Consider the following 17677-nt stretch of genomic DNA (forward strand, 5'->3'; position numbering starts at 1 on the left):
TTAAGAGAAAAAAAAAATAGTTCAATCAGTGCAACCTAACAAAGGTGGTTTTAATTATACTGACAAAGCACAGTTTATAGCTGGGTCTTACATCAGTGAATAAACATATTCACAGAATCACAGAATGGTTGAATTTGGAAGGGACTGATCTCAATTCTTATTGTCTTAACTGATGTACTTAAAATGGCATAAAAGTTGCAACCAGCTCTTGATTGCCCAGTTTGTGCATATGAGAATGAATGATGACTGCATACACCAGCCAGGCTGCACTGTGTTGCAATCAAGGTTGGAGCACCAGCCAAAAACTCTAGAGAGCAGCTTACTTGTGATAGAGTAAGAAAAAGTGTCATTGCTTTTTACAGAGAAACTAGCCCTGACATTTCTCCCTCACAAGAAGTGGCTAAGCTACACCTGAAAAGATAAGCTTTAATCATTTTATTCACATCAGCTTAACCCCTGTTTAGAAGGCATTAGATTATACTAGAAACCAAGCTTGAAAGTATTCATATAGCTGATTTAAGTAAACTGGTACAGCACCTTGACTTTAGTGAAAGCAGGCAAGGCACAAGGGTTCTCCCACGGCCACAAACAGTCAAAAGTTTATTTCCAATCAGCCATTTACACTATCCTTCCAGGAAAGGAAGGATACATTACTCTTTCTATTGTCTATCAAAACTTTTCTGGCCTCACTTTGAAAAAAATCTTTTCACATCAAGCTCCTCCAAAATATTTAGGCACCATGCTTCTTCTGATTTAAAGATCATCTGTAGTGGATCTTCTTCACCCAGATCCATATCTCAAATTCAGACCAGTCATCCAATCCCACATCCTCAAACCCATCTGCTTACACTTACATGGCCTTCATAGCTTTTCTTCAGAGATCCTAAGTGATTGAGGAAACGCATTCCTAATCCACACCACTGCTCAGCTTCCTTATATTTACCAACAGTATACTGAAATATTCCTGTATTCCAGGCTCTTATCATCAACCAAAGGATCTCCATCTCTGGGTAAGCATCCTGGAGTAGCAAACAAGAAACAGCAGCTCATCAGAAAATAGACTCTTCACTTTAATGCACTCTTGACTTGTCAAGTTTAGAGTTCAGTTTTAGAGTGGGCAAACAGTTGGATTTTTTTCTCCTAAGCAAAGGACAATTCCTTCAGAGCCATCCTGTACTTCATAGTTCATCTGCACTACTGTCAAACAGCTTGTTTCCAACATGGTCAAGTCACGTAGCAATTACCTAGTGGTAGGTCAGAAAATACAATTCTGTGGGACTGGGAATGATGCTAGAATGGAAGTATGCCTTCCAACAGTCTATCTGCAGACAGGCTGAACGTGCTGCTGCAGTACTTTCCAGTTTATCTAAACAGTACTGAATAGAAGGACATAGTTGCTCACTACAGATTAAAAGCAGCAGTTCTTATGTCTTCAGAAATTCTCTATGCACTGTGGCAATGGCTTGCCAGAATGAAAGCTGCCCTTACAACTGCAGAACAGAAGCCAGAGTACCCAAGAATACTTTGAACCTGGTGGGGAAATGATTCAGTCAGGGAAGGGAAGGACAAGAAATTATTTGCCATGCAAATCCTTAAGGTGAGGCTGGAAGGATTTCTTTTCCCTCTTTGATAGATACTTCTCATCCTAAGAGGGCCCAAAAGTGTATTTCTGAACTGCAGCATAGAAGGTATAAATCATGAATGGTGTACCAGCTTTCTAGACGATAATGTACCGCTTGATGCCCCAATGTCCTTCTCCTAGCATGGTACCAATTAGTACCTGCTGCCATGAGCAAGACTGCAAAAGAAGGCCTTCTAGTACTGTGATATTGTGCTGTTATGAGTATCAGTCCACATTAACATTTCATTTGTATCCCTCAACAAGAACGTTATAAAAGTTATAGATGAGAACTTCAGTGAAAGGCAGGCACGAATGTGGACACATTCTTTTTCGGGAAGTCAGGAACAGTGGATCTTTATGTCACATTTATGAAAGAAGAGACATTCAAACCTGACTAAAGAAACAGCCATGCAATGGAATGAAGCTATAGTATTGGTTTCATTAGTCCTGAGCAGAAATACTCCTGAACTGATTTTTACCTATGAAATTCTAAGAAGTGTCCGAGTTCCTCAGTACAACTGCCTTCACTGTACAGCACTATGCTTCAGACCTGAAAGGAGCAGCAGAAATGCTTACTGAAAGAAAAATTTTACTCTCCATATACCTGTCCTTACAGAAACAAGACACATGGTGCCAGAAGTACTGACAGCACAGGAATCTAGTTCTGGGTCATTTGGAATAAATAGTAGTGTAGTAAGTTCCCAAATACATTTAACAAAACAGAGCTGAGAAAAAAAAAAGCAAATCCAAATTTTAGCTGGCTTTAAACTGATCTGGAAAAGTAATCTGCACTTAAAAAAAACATATTCAGCGTAAGAATATAGAAAGTAAAAGAAAGATGGATGTTATAGCTCAAGATGTTTCTAAAATACGCACTGAAAATTTGGCCTTAAATGTCTCTAAAAAAGCCCTTACAAAATCCAGGGAAATTCATAATTCAGTCATAAATATCCAAGAGGCATTTCTTTTGAGGTAATTTCAGTCTATCTTTTACTGAAGAAGTCTTAGCTGCTCCACATCTAACACTATATAGTGTTCAGTCTACTAATTATTCTCAGTTTGATGATAATTTTTTTTAAATTATGATAATTTTTTTTAAAATGTGCTCAGGATCATCTCCAATCTCTTATTTTCCTGTTCAACTTACTATGCTGCTGACTACACTCAGAGCATCTTCAAAGTAGTTCCATACCTCCTGCAGTACACAGTCATCCAAGTCTGTTAATCCAGTTGGCAAAGACAGATTAATCAAACTATGTAAGCATTTGCTGAGAATTGAAACAGAGCAAAAGAGGAAACATTAATACTATGTGCAGAAACAGCTACTTTTTAGTATCAGCAGCACACTGACTTATGTCTCTATGATTGTCAGACAGCCACGTCCACCTTCGTACTTACTACACTCACATTCTTAGAGCAGAAACACACGTTTTCCTAGTATCAGATCTCATTCATACAAACTATGCAAAAAGAGAGCCAACAGCAGCAAGTACTTCATTATTTTCATTGCTGGGCTCTAAAGTAACACAGAAAGACAGACATAATATTTTCTAGGGTGCTACACATGACAGCAGGGAAAAAGTACCTTTTCTAACTTCACCAACAAGAACTAAGTAGTCAGCATCCTCAAAAAATCAGTAACAAATACATGGTTTCTGAAAACAGGTCTTTCTCCGTGTGAAGTGAGAAAGGCAATATTAACAGTTGCCTTTGCCCAGTGGTTACTGCAAGGAACTTGGAAAGGAGGAAAAAAATCCATTATGGGATACAAGTGAGAAAGGACACACACCAGGTTGTTTTTCAGATTCCATAAGGTACAGCTATTAGACAGTCAGTTACCCAGCAAAATAAATCGTGTATGACATCATATCACTAACTTATCACCAACATATCACTAAGTTATCACTAACTTAACTAACATTAACTAACTCATGGCTTTCTTCTCAGCCCTTAATTTCTCTTCACTTCATTGTCTTTGAAATACCTAGTTCACTACTGCAGGGTAACATTTGAAATTAACACCTTCCTCACAAGAGCAGCCAGAGACCTCTTCTGGATCCAATTTTCATTTTTCTTCCTCAATACATTCATTTATTTGAAATATAACTGTTTCAGAAAATATGCCAAGTAAACAAATTGCAGTTAACACATCTATTAGACAGTCATACTTGAGAGGTACATTGGTTGGCCAGCAAGAATTGGAACCTTGCACATAAGCTAAAATCCACTTTTTTCAAATTCTTTGTCAGCATTTCCAGTCACAGGCTGATGGCAAAGCTATGGGATTACACTAACCTAAATTTCACAGCATCAATGACAGTCTGCTTTCTGTGAAGATTTAATGCACTCTTGAGAGCCTTCTTACACAGTACAGGATACCGAGCTGGAGATTCCATTGCTAATGCTTAAAAGCAAGAAAAATAGAGAAGAAAGAAGAAATTACTCAGGCCAGACTTTAATCTCATTGGTCACTAAAATAAACTACAGCATGTTGCCAGACTCCTTGTGATAAACGACTGAAAAGAGACTTGCATAATGCCTGGGCTAGTCACTAGCTAGTGCTTCTCTATTACTTTCTTACTGTGCACATCATCAATGAGGACTACAAGACAGAAGCACAGTAGATTTCATAATTTACAAGTACTTTCACTGCTGTTTATTCCTGGTGCAGTAACCCAAACATAAGGGGTGGGGGGGGGAAGGTGCAGCGGTGTCTAAAGTAAAGAGTATAAAGAGTATTGTTTTGTCTCCTTGAACATGAAAATCTGCATGGAAAAATTAGGCAGGAATGGGATGTCAGTATGGTGTTTCCAAGCTCAGGTGTGTAGTCCCTCAAGACAACAGAATTTACTCATCTTCCTTGGATCCTAATCTAGATTCTCAAGAAGGCATGACTAGAACTTTGTGATGAAAGTATTGTACAGCATAGAGAAGTGCTATTTACAAATTAACTACACTAACTTGAAGTTGAAACTGCATTATCTACCCAAAGTCCAAATCCTAAAACTTCTGTACTGGGGCATGAATCAGCTAAGGTCATTCTCTGGCCTTTGCCAGTTTGGAGCTTATCTGAATAATCTTTTCCAGACTCACAACCTATACAAATGTCTCACGGTCTAGAAATGGAAGGACATCATAAATTTCTGGTTCACCATCCATGTAATATGGTATTTCAAAATACAGATCTCCTACTGTTGCTGAGATCCTAAGCATCTTTGCTTCAGGACAAAATATATATGGTTAGACCCTGCATGCTGCACAATACATTATAAACCTGGTCACCCAAATGAACATGAAAGAGCAACAGAAGCTGTTTTTCATGACTTGAACTATGAAAGTACAAATGCAGTCCTTACATGCAATGATTTCTAGTGTCTTGACCTCTATTTGTGGTTGTTCCCATACTGACTCCATAAGGTTGTGTAGTGTTGGATCATTCAGTTTGGATCTTGCTTCAAATTCATAAAGCAGCAACAATGTGTCTGTTGGGTCTTTACCAAAATCTCCTACAGAAGAGACAGAATTGCTTGTACGTAATGATTCACTTTCTTAAAGCCACATGGTGTACCATAAGGTACAAAGTTTGCTTCCAACAGGCAGGAAAACCATTAAGGTACTTAAGATTTAACAGTAGAGCAAGTGGAGCTCTGAAACAGTCTTGGACAGAAGCCTCAGATATGCAAAGCACCACCCCACTAATGACCATGCCTCTCCTCACCCCCCCCCCAAAAAAAAAAAAAAAATCTGGATTGTCTGTAATTGGCTAAAGTCATGCAACCCTCCTAGACAAGATAATAGCTATTAGTAAAGCCATTTTCATAGACAGGTAAAACACATAACAGAAGGCTACCAGCTCAGAAGGTCAACTTATGAAAGAAGTTATAATCAGCTTCAAAATTTTTCTATAGGACTTCATAGAATCATAGAATGGTTTGGGTTGGAAGGGACCTCAAAGATCATCTAGTTCCAAGCCCCCTGCCATGGGCAGGTACTAGACCAGGTTGCCCAAAGCCCCATCCAGCCTGGCCTTAAACACTTCCAGGGATGGAGTCTCCACAACCTCTCTGGGCAACCTGTTCCAGTGCCTCACCACTCTAACAGTAAAGAATTTCTTTCTAACATCTAATCTAAATCAACCCTCTTTTTGCTTAAACCCATTATCCCTTGTCCTATCACTATGGTCCCTAATGAACAGTCCCTTTCCTTCTTTGCTGTAGGCCCCCTTTAAGTACTGGAAGGCCACAATTAGGTCTTCCCAGAGCCTTCTCTTCTCCAGGTTGAACAATCCCAACTCAGCCTGTCCTCATAGGAGAGGTGCTCCAGCCCTCTTGGAGGGCAGGACTTGTCCTCTTTTCTGGTAGAAAAAACCTCAGGAAATCCTTAAACGCAGAAGAAGGGTGGGAGAACAGCAGAACTGTTAGGAAGGTGTAAGCCTGATACAAATGCCAAACAATCCTTTACTGAACTATCACAAAGACCTTTGTTTTTACATCTAAAAGACATTCTCAGCTTCCTCCAAGGCAACAGACTTGTCAACACATTGTCCAAGGTCTTGTGAAGAAGTGAAGGAAGCACCAGGCTACCATTCTACAAATGGTGAACTCCAGTATGTCCCTGTCCTGAGATAATCAACCCCTTGGGATTTTAAGAATGGAAAATTAAAAGGGAAGAAGTCTTCCTGAGTTATCTTGCCTTTGGTGCAAAATGGCAAAGAGAATTCCAAATCCAGGTCATATAATGAACCTTTCATTCTGAAATTTTAAGGTGAAAAAAACCCAGCGAGTATATATCTTGACAGAAGTTAAATACTAATGTATCTTACAATGGAAACTCCAGAGTGTCCCAAACCTATAACTGAAAAGAAATCAGACTACAGGCCAGATGAGGCGTATCTAAGGGAATTTTTCTACCAATATACTACCAAAAAAACGAAGCAGGCATCCTCTAGGCTAACAGTCACTCAGCATCTCAGCTGTCAGGTGAAAGCATGCCAAGTCTCCAGTAATATCTGATCCAAACTGACATGGAATAGTCCACGAACAAGAGGATAGGTTTTAGCACTTCAAAATATGGTAGCAGGACTTTCTGTATTCTGAAATACCTAATATGGGAAGAGGCTACTAAAACTATTAAAACAGTGCAAGAACAATCCCACTCTAAAGCAAATGTTAAGAAACTCAAAGCTTTTAAGACAGAACAGTCAACTAAACTTCACTCTGTAAGACTTCCATACTTCACAGCATCTATACAATAGAAAGCCTGCAATGACATACAAAAAAACCAGTAGTTGGTTTTGCCAATTCTTTTATCATATTGCCATATATCTGCTTCAACACTCTTCAGCTGAGACAGCAATTCCATATGCCCTGTATTTTTCATGAATACAGTGACTAAGTCTAAGAGTTACATGTGCTGAACAGACACATTTTGTAGCTTACCTGTTAATTTCAGAATTTTCCATACCTCCTTGCATGCCTGCAGATGTTGAAGGGCCCGAGTCAAAAGCTCCGTCTATTTTACAAAATGTAAGAAGTTCTTTTTGTCATAGTTTTAAAAGCAAAAGGAATATACCTGTCACAACTAACAGGATCTTTATACCTAACTATAAAATAAATTAAGAATCAGCCTAAATAGTACATCATCTACACCAGTTACTAGTTTTTGGGGTGGCTTTTTGTGGGGTTTTTTTTTCCTCTCTCTTTTTCAAAGACCTCCACATCCCAAAGTCTCTTCACACTGAACATTCTATTGGTCCAGAAAGAAAAGGATGCATTCATATGGGACATCATTTATTTTAGCTCCCAAACATAAAATAGTGCTATTGAGACTGACAAACCACTAAATCCCACAACACAAATTGCTGTGCATTGCTCTCCACAAAAGTAAGTTTCTACAACAATCACTGTACAGCAGACTTCTGTACTTCCTTCATAACCTCTGTACATTTTCCTTAATCTTCTTACCACAGTACCACAGTAAGTACAACATCCCAAAAAAGGATGTATGCATAAAAAACAAAAAAAAATTGTGAGCTTTATCACAAGCATACCGCTAACTACTTTCAGCAATGGCATAATCCTAAAGATGCAGTAATTATCTGCCTGACTAACCAGTGTTTAACAGCAGACTCCTTATATAATATAAGGTAGACTGAAATTTCTCTAAGAGAAGGTACTGCCATGACCCCTTGCTGATACAAATCTCTTCAAATCCACTGAAGTCAACAGAACTAATTTACGTAAATCCAACATTTACCATTCTCTGGAAAGCACTAGGTGCATTGATTCTAATTAACTATGAACGGTTCCCATGCTTACATTCTCAATATCCTGTTCTGACTGAAACAACTAAGACTTCAAAAGAAAAAAATGCTACACTGATACATACAGAGCAATGCCCTACCTGTTCAGAAGGCGTTACTTGTTGTCTCCCCAATTCCAGATCAACTGCTGCTGCCATTAACAGGCATGTCTTCCGAGCAATTAGAACAGCTTTGTCGGAAGGACAAAACTGGGACAACTGACACCAAAAACAGGAAAAGGTCATGAGAATTCTGCCCATATAAAACAATTTGCTCATGAACAAATGATTGCTGAGTCTTCTCTATAACACTTTTAGTAATCAGTCATGAATAGTATATACTCATATTGCAATTTTACTTGTACAATTACACAAGATTATTTAAATATAACATGTAAAGCAGTGTTGGAGTCCTCTCTCTACAAACACATACAAAACTGACAGTGTTGGTAGAAGTTCTGTGTGGAGATTAGGACTTGAGTACTTAACATGTTTGTATTAATGATACAGTTTCCAAACATCAGAATCCATTTATTTTAGAAAGTTCTCATTGAAGTCTAAGTTTCTTATGACATTTTTAAGCAACAGAATGTAAATGATGACAATAATGCTTACATTTTGTATTACAAGTCAGTCTCCTTCTGACAAAAGTGCTCCATCTTCAGAGCATACAAGCATGTCTCCAAGGAGATACCTGGTACATGAGTGTAACTTCTAACAGAACTAGACAGATGACAATATTCCTCAATCAGAGATACTATTAGCAAGAGTATGTACCTTGAAAGACAGTAGAAAAAAATCCCTCATCTTTTCAGGGCAGCTCCTGAACTGTACAGCTAAGTTCCAAGCTAACAAAGACATAAAATATGAAGACTAGAATAAAAATCTTCAATGTTACAGGTCTACCCATCTAATCTCTAGTAACCGGCAGTTCACATTCTACAATTCAATTTCTTAACCAAAATATCATCAGCAGGTCATTTAACAACAGCAAGAAATACTGTTATTAGTGATTTATTAAAATGGCTTATTCATGCTTTCAAATTTTGTCTTAATTTCATCACAACCAAGAATCCATTCTACCACATACCCTACTGACAAGAGAATAAATTGGAAGAAACATTTTCTGATGTTGGTAAAGAAAACTAGTAACTCAATAAAAGTGTTGAACAATATTCCCAAGACAATAAAAAAAAGAAAAAAAAACCCACAACATTTTGAAACATTTTCCATTTTACCCCAGCAGGGTCAAGTACGTGGCAATTAAAACACGTAATCCTGATTAGTAAATGGATGAGCCATCTAAAGACAATCTAATACTTTACTTATAAGAATCTGACCTAATTAAATGTTTAGATTATACTGTGACTTCACAGATTCTAATCTTCATGTTAATTTATTCCCTAGGACATGTTTGGTTTTTTTTAATCTCTGAATTGTTTATTCTGTGAGTGAGAATGCTGCCTTGAAAAGGTCATGGTCACCACAGACTCCATTCACACTCATTTCACTATATTTCACCTCCTCCACTTTTCTCCCCCCATTGCTACTCTTTATTGGAGCACGGCTACATTATAAGAATGTGTGCAAAAGTTCATCATGGCAGATGTCCTCTGTTAAGGACTATTTTCTCTCCTCCACGCTCTGGCAGAAGCAAAAATCTGAAACATTGCCTCAACCCATTACCCTACGCTTATATTTTTATTTATAGACAGCAAATGCACTGACTCCTTTACCAAAACACAGTACTGAAAACTACTAAATGAGGATCCAGAGACAAACTACAAATAGTGCTTAGGACAGCTCCATGGGAGCTGCAGTTCCCACTAGGAAACACTTTATCTATGATAATGTTTGCTGGTTAGATTTCAAGGCAAACTCCAGGACTGCTGATTTAAGGGACTAATAAAGACAGTCTATCCAGGTATCAGAAGTAAGCTCATCCTGCACCAATCACACCAGTACACTCATCTGAACTTCTTAATTTTTATTTTGCCTGCAGGAGAATATGCATATTCAGGACTGGCAGTAAGGGGTTTTTTTATTGTTCTTAGCAGGACTTTTTTCCCAGACATTGAAGAAAAACATTATTCTTTCTATTTTCCTGATCTTAAGTTTTACTTCTGTAACAGTCTCAGTAGTGAAGGGCTAAGAGAAAAATGGTGAACTCTGAAGAGTTGTATCATGGCCACATACAACAAACAATGCCTGTGGTGAATGGAATAATGTATCAGCTATCCCATCAAATAGCCTTGTGCAAGTATTTGTCTTGATAACTGACTTAAAACATGAGCCATATCAGATAGTGTCAGAATACAGAAAATGCAGCAGGAGAACTTTAAGACTAGTTAAGGCAGTGATTGCCAAAGGTTGCTGTTTATAAATCTGCTACATCTTTAAAAACTTCTTTCTTTCTTAAGGTCTGGCTAAGTGGAGGTAGAGGGGATTCAGTTTAGATTTCGAGAATGCAACCTACCAACTTTTCTAAACCAGTGAGCTTCAAGGATCCTCATGTCCCCTGTAAATTTCTCTTCTGTGAAAGACTCAGCAAGTCTCTTGTGAGCTGCAGAAAATGCATTGTTCAATACATAAGTAACGCTTTCTGAGCAGAATAAAAACATTTCCAAGTCTAATAACTATGCTACAAAACAGAGGTTTCCAAAGCTCCCATATAATTCCTGATGAAGACTTATTCTCACAACTCAAATCTAATATGCTTGACCAAAGAAGCTTATTAAAAAACCCCACAAACATCAAAAGGTGCCTCAACCAGCATTTTAGATAAGATATATAAGGCTGCCAACAAATACTGCCTCTTCAAAGTTTACTGACACTGAAGTCTAATGCAGAAGAGTTTTACTTAATTTCACAAAAAGTTGAAGGTTTTTAAATTTAGTAACAGGTTTGAGGCCTTTCTTCAAGGAACTTTTAATTAATTTAATTCTAGTCTTCATTATTTTCTAGCTGCAGTAAGAATGGCTAGTGTAGAAAAAGTTCTAGAATCACATTAACTTTCTTGTCCAAGATAAGAGAGGTAAAAAGAGATTTAGTGAAAATAAGCATTTCTTCTGATGGAGAAAAGTCCCTGTAAAACTCCTGTACCTTTTCCAACGCAAATAAGAGAACTCTTTTTCAAAGGACAGTACAACTTAAAGATGGGAACCAATTCTGACAAGCCTCTCCCATCTTTAAGCAATTTGCTATTACTCCTTGCAGTTTTCTAAGCCTTCTATGGCAAAAAAGTAGCATTAACTTAATTTAAAAAAATACTCCCTCTTAAACAGCTAGAAAAGCAAAGACCACCATTGGCATTTAATTAATGCCAGTAGAAAGTTACACCGTTAATTCAGTTTACAAAACCAAACTTCTTCTTTTGTGGCAGCCCTGCTACTAAAGATACGAACTTTATTCCTCCCAGTGAGGTGAGAGTACGAGACTGTCACTTGAGGCCAACCAAGCTGTGGCTTGTACACAAGTATCTGTTGTTTGCATGCATGGCCTTATGAAGGACTAAAGGAATACTGCCTAGAAGAAACTGCCCTTTTGTTTGAGAAAAGCTCTCAAGTACAGGCTTTACTAGAAACATTTTTTACAACCCAAGCCTGCAAGCTTTCCATAGCAAAAACCTGTAGCACTGAGATCCACCTTCACAACACTGTTGAATCTCCAGTTTTAATTTTCACTGATTTCAGTGGGAAGTTGAGAACCTCAACTGAAATAAGGAGTCCAAACATTTAGTTGGTATGGACCTAGTCATATCATAAAATGTTCACAGATGGAAGAACTACAAAGAATGTAAATTTAAAAAGCATACCCAAGGTCAAGTAAGTCAGGATTGAGTTGATATCTTCATGTCTAGAATGGAGGAAAAATTAAGTTTTAGAAAATGTTTGATTAACTTTCTTACAACAGAACACATTATTTATGTTGGAATACATCATCTCTGTAATATATATTTATATAATTATTTAATATAATATATAATCATTATGTAATATAATATATAATCATTCTTCCCCTGACAAACATCTTGGGCATTAGAAAATTCTAGCATTTGAAAATGCAGAAGGAATACTGAAGTCCTGCAAAAAGTTTTATTGATCTGCAGCAGAGAAGGTCGTTGTAGAAGTGCAGCTGGAGATTCTTCTCTGTTTTTGGGGCTGCAGGTTAAACTTCAAACCCCACTGACACTACATTTTCTTGATAGTCAAAATCCAGCAGTACAGTTCTCCTGCTTCTAAGCCAACACACGATTTGCAAAGAGGCTAGTCTTCAGCAAGGGAGGTCCCACTCTGAAGTTCTCACTCAGAACTTCTGGAAGATATCACATCCTAGTGTCAAAGAGGTTGCTTACCTCACATTCCCCATCAAAAATACCTGACAGTCTTATGCATTAATAAAAGAGGAAGGCAAAGAGCAAATATTTAAAGGAAAGGTTATACAAGTAGAAAAGATGTTACTATGTGATGTCATTAGGTCAAGTTGGGAAGTCATCTGGGTGGACTTTTTACTACCATAAAAACTAATGTCTTGATTATTCTGCAAGAAAATAAGCCCAGCAAGAAAATATTACATCATTTGTACAAGATATCCACCATAAGAAAATGGTTTTGCAAATGGACTCACCTTTTCTCTTCATCTTCTGCCATGACCTTTGACAACATAAGACGAACCAAACATCTAAATATGAGAAAAACAAGCAATGAAGAAACAATTTTTTTTTTCCAGTGTACTTTGTCCTCATTTTCCAGAAAGGATCCTACTTTTCTTCCTTATGCCAGTGTCAAACTGAGAATAAGATTATACTGTTTCCCACCCTATTGCCTTATTTTGTGTATCACTTTGTTAAATCAGGTAAGTAAATAAATGCGTTTTTAAAAAGGCTTTAAGCAGATATTGGAATAAATACATCTGTCTCACAATATTTGTTTTTATAAACATGATGGAATATTTCACTAAGAAGATACCACTCCATCAGAGGATACAAACAAACTGGTATTTTCACCAAATGTATTGTTGCAGTCTCATTAGAGTTGCTGTTGGTCATCTGTTCAAAGCACAATGTAATCATAAAATTCAGAGCAACCAATACTATTTGCTTGGGAGAGACTTGGAACATCTGTAGGTATTAAGACTTCAGGCTTGAGGTACATCTGCAGCACCAAAAAGACTGCGAATTAATCTTTCATCTACTCCGTTTTCCATCTTCCTCAATGTAATAAATTCTTTTTGAAAAAGAAACCAGAAAAAATTCTCTTTCCTTGTAAATATATTGAATTCTCACTTTAAAGCAGCAAATAATTGTCGGCAGTCTTGTAAACGTTCAGACAAATACTCCAAAGCTTTGATAGCCACAACTTGTTGTTCATTCTGAAAAGAAATTAAAACATGTTTTGTATAAACTGCACTACCTCAGTTGCCACAAAAAAACCCCATCACACCAAAAAACCCATCCAAAGCAACAGCATATTCCAAAAGTCTGCACAGCCTACTAGCAGGAAAAAGAACAAAGGACTCTGAACAGAAGAGCCTCAGAGTCAAGAGAAAACCATAACGAGTGATCATACAATTTCATGCACAAAGAGCCTATGGCAAGAACAGGATCAGCACAGGTTGGCAAGGCTTTCATGCCTTACAGTGCTATGAAAGCCCTGAAAGGCAACCAAAAGCCTCTTCTAACTATGCCAATGTAATCAGTCAGTTCAGACATCACTCAGGCTACCAACCAAGAGACAAACAGGAGCGACAAGTGACTTCTCAGTCTTTCATCACTGACTTACGAGTATTTTGTAAACAGGCTGCCCCTAGTACATCAAAGATCAAACCCCAGAGGCAGAAAAAGACATAACATTTTGCTAAGCACAATTTTACAGAAACACACCATGTAATTTCCAGATACCAACATGTGTAACTCAGAATCCTTTATTTTCCTGAAGAAATATTCAAAAACACAAACTGAAATCAATTTCTTCTTTGCATTACACAACACATTTGACTGAGACCTTGGTCACAAAAGCATGAAATACTTAGAGATGCAGGAAATACATAGAAATATTAAAAGTCGGCCAGGTTACAGCTATGATAGTTATGTCAGTAAAGCAAAGTAAAGACAACATTATCTGCTCTACCTCTAAAGCAATTTGGGCAGCTAAACTCAGGATGTTAGTGCCTGTATTTTCATCCACTCTCAGCTTGTCTTCATGTTGAGATGGCTTTTCTGCTAGCTTCCCTATTTCAATAACTGCTTCCACAGCTGAAATATACATAGGGGAAAATTATTTTTTTTTTTTTATAGAAGCAAGTGGAAGGTGGAAAGTTCTACTGTTTTAATGAGGCTTTAGAAATGACCTATGAAAGGCTGTATTTTTTTTAACATGAAAAACCAAGACAAGAAAATGTGACCATACCAGCATTTCTCCACAATTACACATTTCTTCCCAGAATGGTGCCAAAAGGCTTTCCAAGCTACTAATCTAAAGAAACAAGGATGCCATACAAATGAAACTCTCTCAGATCCTTAATTTTGTTCTGCTAAATAATTGTCACTGAAGACAGAAGACTTGCTCTAATACATTGTCTGTAATTCCAAACTTGCACAGCTTGGCTTATGCTAAGGGTGCTGCTGCTTTTATGTTCACACTGTGCTGTGATTCCCACTCTATATTATGTGAACGAATTATGCTGTCATTAAAAAGATGTATAGAGAACAATTAATTGGCACAGAACTTATCAGAAAATAAGCTTTGCATGTTACTCTGTATGCTAAGTAAGTATAGACTGTATTTCTCAATTACTTGAGCTAAGATTCTCATTAAAATATGAAATGGCAGAACGCATTATAAAGAAGAGTCTACACAGATATGTCATTCTGTAAGTCATCTCAGTAATTCATGTATTTTCTGGTAAATTCAGGCTCTACTTGTCCAGAGAAATTAAAAGCAGCAATAATGGTTCCATTAAGGTTCATTAAGCTCAGTATGCTTTTTTTATATTGTATACGCATACAAAAGAATATTATAAACAGTAAGTATACAATGATTCTTACCCTGGGATGCTGCTATAGCTTCTGCCCATGAGAAGATTAGAGACCTCCTAATCAGAAGCTCCATCCAGACAATATCAGATATGGCAACGGACTCCACATCTTAGATATTGTGTGCAAAAAGCATCCCACTCTGACAGTTTAAATCTATAGCCTGACAGTTTCAATGACTTTATAGACCCTTCTTCTAGCTTCCCTCTATTGTGTCTTTCACAAGATGAACAGTCCAAATCTGCTTAGTATTTTCTAATATATTTGACACTTGTGCTCCTTGTAGTGGACCCTTTATCTTTCAGATTCTACCTTTATCAGTATCCTTCTCCATCACTGCAATCTTATAGACGCTGAATTTAGTAAAGATGCTGTTTGGATCACACCTCTCTGCTGCTTTAACTGCCTCTCTAGCCTATTCACAGAAGAGATTGAAGGAAATCAGTACAATGACATCTTCAAAACAGTAATATAATGTGCAATATGATAGATCTAAAAAGATACACAAAATGTTGATGCTTACATTGTTGATATTTATAAAATTACTCAAGCAGTTTGGTTTGGCAACACCTTCCCTGGAAAGAAAAGTGACAAGAGCAGAAGATGGCACCAAAGGCTGACAATAACCAAACTGAGGAAAAAAGCCAATTCCTCAAAATTAGAGCTACAGAATCAGAAAGCAATAAAAGCCCTGGGAATGCTGAAAAATTACACTCCCTTCTGTCACTTTTAACTATGAAGTTTAACATCCCCAAACCAGAAGGCCCGGATAGGTAAAGCAGGTGCACTTCTCTGCAGAGGTGAGGGCTAACATACTATTGTGGGAAGTTCTAGTGAGACACATCAGGTATTTTTCCTGCCAGGGCTAATCTGTCTTGAAGAGAGGAGGACCTCTAATCTGAGAGGAAACCTGAAATACTGAGGCATGGTCACACAAATTGTGGACTATTTCCATCATTAGAATTATAGATGATACAAGAGTCCCACACAGCAGCTAAAATGATGAACAACATTTCTTCCAAATGATGCAAGATAGGCAAAGACAGTTCCCTCTCACAAAGCAGAAGAGGTACAATAACAAAGATTTAAATTTAGTCTCAATGACATAGCTACAAAAACAATACCAATGCAAATAGATAAATATGTATACATATATATTATATATACCTTGTCAACTTGTTTCAGATGAAGATAGCAAGAAGCCATATTCCTCTGCAGCTTAGCCAAGTTCTGATCTATCTGCCCAGGCGTGTAGAAGCTGACAGAATAATTGTACCAGTGAAGAGCTTCAGAATAGCTTTTTGCCTAGGAAACGCAAAAAAAAATTAAAAAAAATTTAAAAAATAAAAATAATTAAAAAATTAAAAAATTAAAAATAAAACCCTCCACCATATTTGGGTGATTAAACTATTTTCCCAAATTTAAAAAGAAAAATTAATAGGAAATGAAAGATTTAGATAATCAAGTATATTCTGGTGTAACCTTTCCCCCAGAAAAGCAACCATGCAGGTAATATTCATTAGGAGAACTGACACTACCTATTCCTACTCTTTCCTTATTCTTACAGCTATTATCAAAGACAGGACACTGGACTAGATGAGTCATTCATCTGACCCAGAAAGAACATTCTTATGACTAAATACAAAACAGAAATACTATTTCAAAAAACCTATCTCTTCATGATACAAAGCAACTGAAACTAGGAGAAAAAGACAAAAGTGTTTATCCCATTTAGACTGTGAACCTTGATGATATCAAGCTGAAGATGGTACTCCCAACTGTAGTTCCAATTTGGACAGAGAATTTATTTTAAAATGAGGAGGAAGGAAACTGTGTCATTAGCAAAATTCCCTCTTGACTAGTTGGGAAATATTAGTTGTCAAGCTTAGCATAATTGTTGGCATAACTAACTTAGCACAAGTTGCTATATTTGCCAAAACTGCAGGCCACAAGCAATGAACTTTCACTTAGATATATTGAACTTTTGCTGAATCCTTTCCTAATTAAGTAAAAGAAAGACCTAGAGCCGATTTAAGCTGGAAAATGAGACTACAACCATCAGCAGAGGCAGCAACCCTAGAGATGATAAGCAGCCCACCTAGAGAGAAAGGACCCAATGGAGAATGTGAAGACCCCAGATCCTAGTATTACTATTGGTCTGAACTACCATGTGAGAGGAGGGGAACTTAGATTGTAAGGGTATAATTGCCCAGGAATTTCTTTGCTCAGGGTCCCTTTGCAGAGGCACCCAGCTCAAACGGTTACAACTGCTGTTGTACCACCCAAATAAATTATCTCATGGGATTTAGAGCCTGAAACTGCCGTGAGAAACCTAGAGTGAAGAAACTTCCTTAACAGACTACACAGATGAGAGGCAATAAAATGGCATGTGTGTTTTTCTTGATTATATAAAGAAACAAGAATATGACAGAAATACAAGAGTAGAACATGGGCTCATCTTCCCCAAATACTGAAAGAATAAGAAAGTATCTGGTTTTGAATCACAGAACTTACATACTCTCACAGTACAAATGTATATGAACTAAGATACAATGTAAGCATTCAAAGCTACTTTATATAGCCTAAAAAGAAAATCAGTGTACAAATGATAACACTTCATGCTCCTTAAAGCAACAACTGACCATCAGAGGGTAGGAACTGTAAAACGAACAGCTCAGAGTGAAGAATATTTTCAGGTTTTTGTACCATTCCCAGGACAGAAC

The 17677-nt window shown here is 37.3% G+C and overlaps 1 protein-coding gene across 8 annotated transcripts in view; it reads right to left on the reverse strand.

Moving 5' to 3' along the window:
- The window catches only part of TEX11 (testis expressed 11), a 39011-nt gene that overhangs the window by 3072 nt on the left and 18262 nt on the right, over positions 1–17677 (reverse strand). For 6 of the 8 annotated variants that reach the window (XM_054839907.1, XM_054839905.1, XM_054839912.1 and 3 more), the window contains 12 exons: positions 16122–16259; positions 13206–13291; positions 12548–12601; positions 11736–11776; positions 10398–10484; positions 8699–8769; positions 8024–8140; positions 7060–7132; positions 4978–5127; positions 3917–4025; positions 2769–2889; positions 855–1019 (listed from right to left, as the gene is read on the reverse strand). In XM_054839907.1, the coding sequence (XP_054695882.1) occupies positions 855–1019; positions 2769–2889; positions 3917–4025; positions 4978–5127; positions 7060–7132; positions 8024–8140; positions 8699–8769; positions 10398–10484; positions 11736–11776; positions 12548–12601; positions 13206–13291; positions 16122–16259 (1212 nt within the window). Of the gene's footprint in view, positions 1–849; positions 1020–2768; positions 2890–3916; positions 4026–4977; positions 5128–7059; positions 7133–8023; positions 8141–8698; positions 8770–10397; positions 10485–11735; positions 11777–12547; positions 12602–13205; positions 13292–16121; positions 16260–17677 lie in introns of those variants that run through there. The other 2 variants (XM_054839906.1, XM_054839908.1) reach the window with 2 other exon arrangements.

This window comes from Grus americana, chromosome 12, assembly GCF_028858705.1.
Source record: "Grus americana isolate bGruAme1 chromosome 12, bGruAme1.mat, whole genome shotgun sequence".
In the NCBI taxonomy this organism is placed as follows: domain Eukaryota; kingdom Metazoa; phylum Chordata; class Aves; order Gruiformes; family Gruidae; genus Grus; species Grus americana.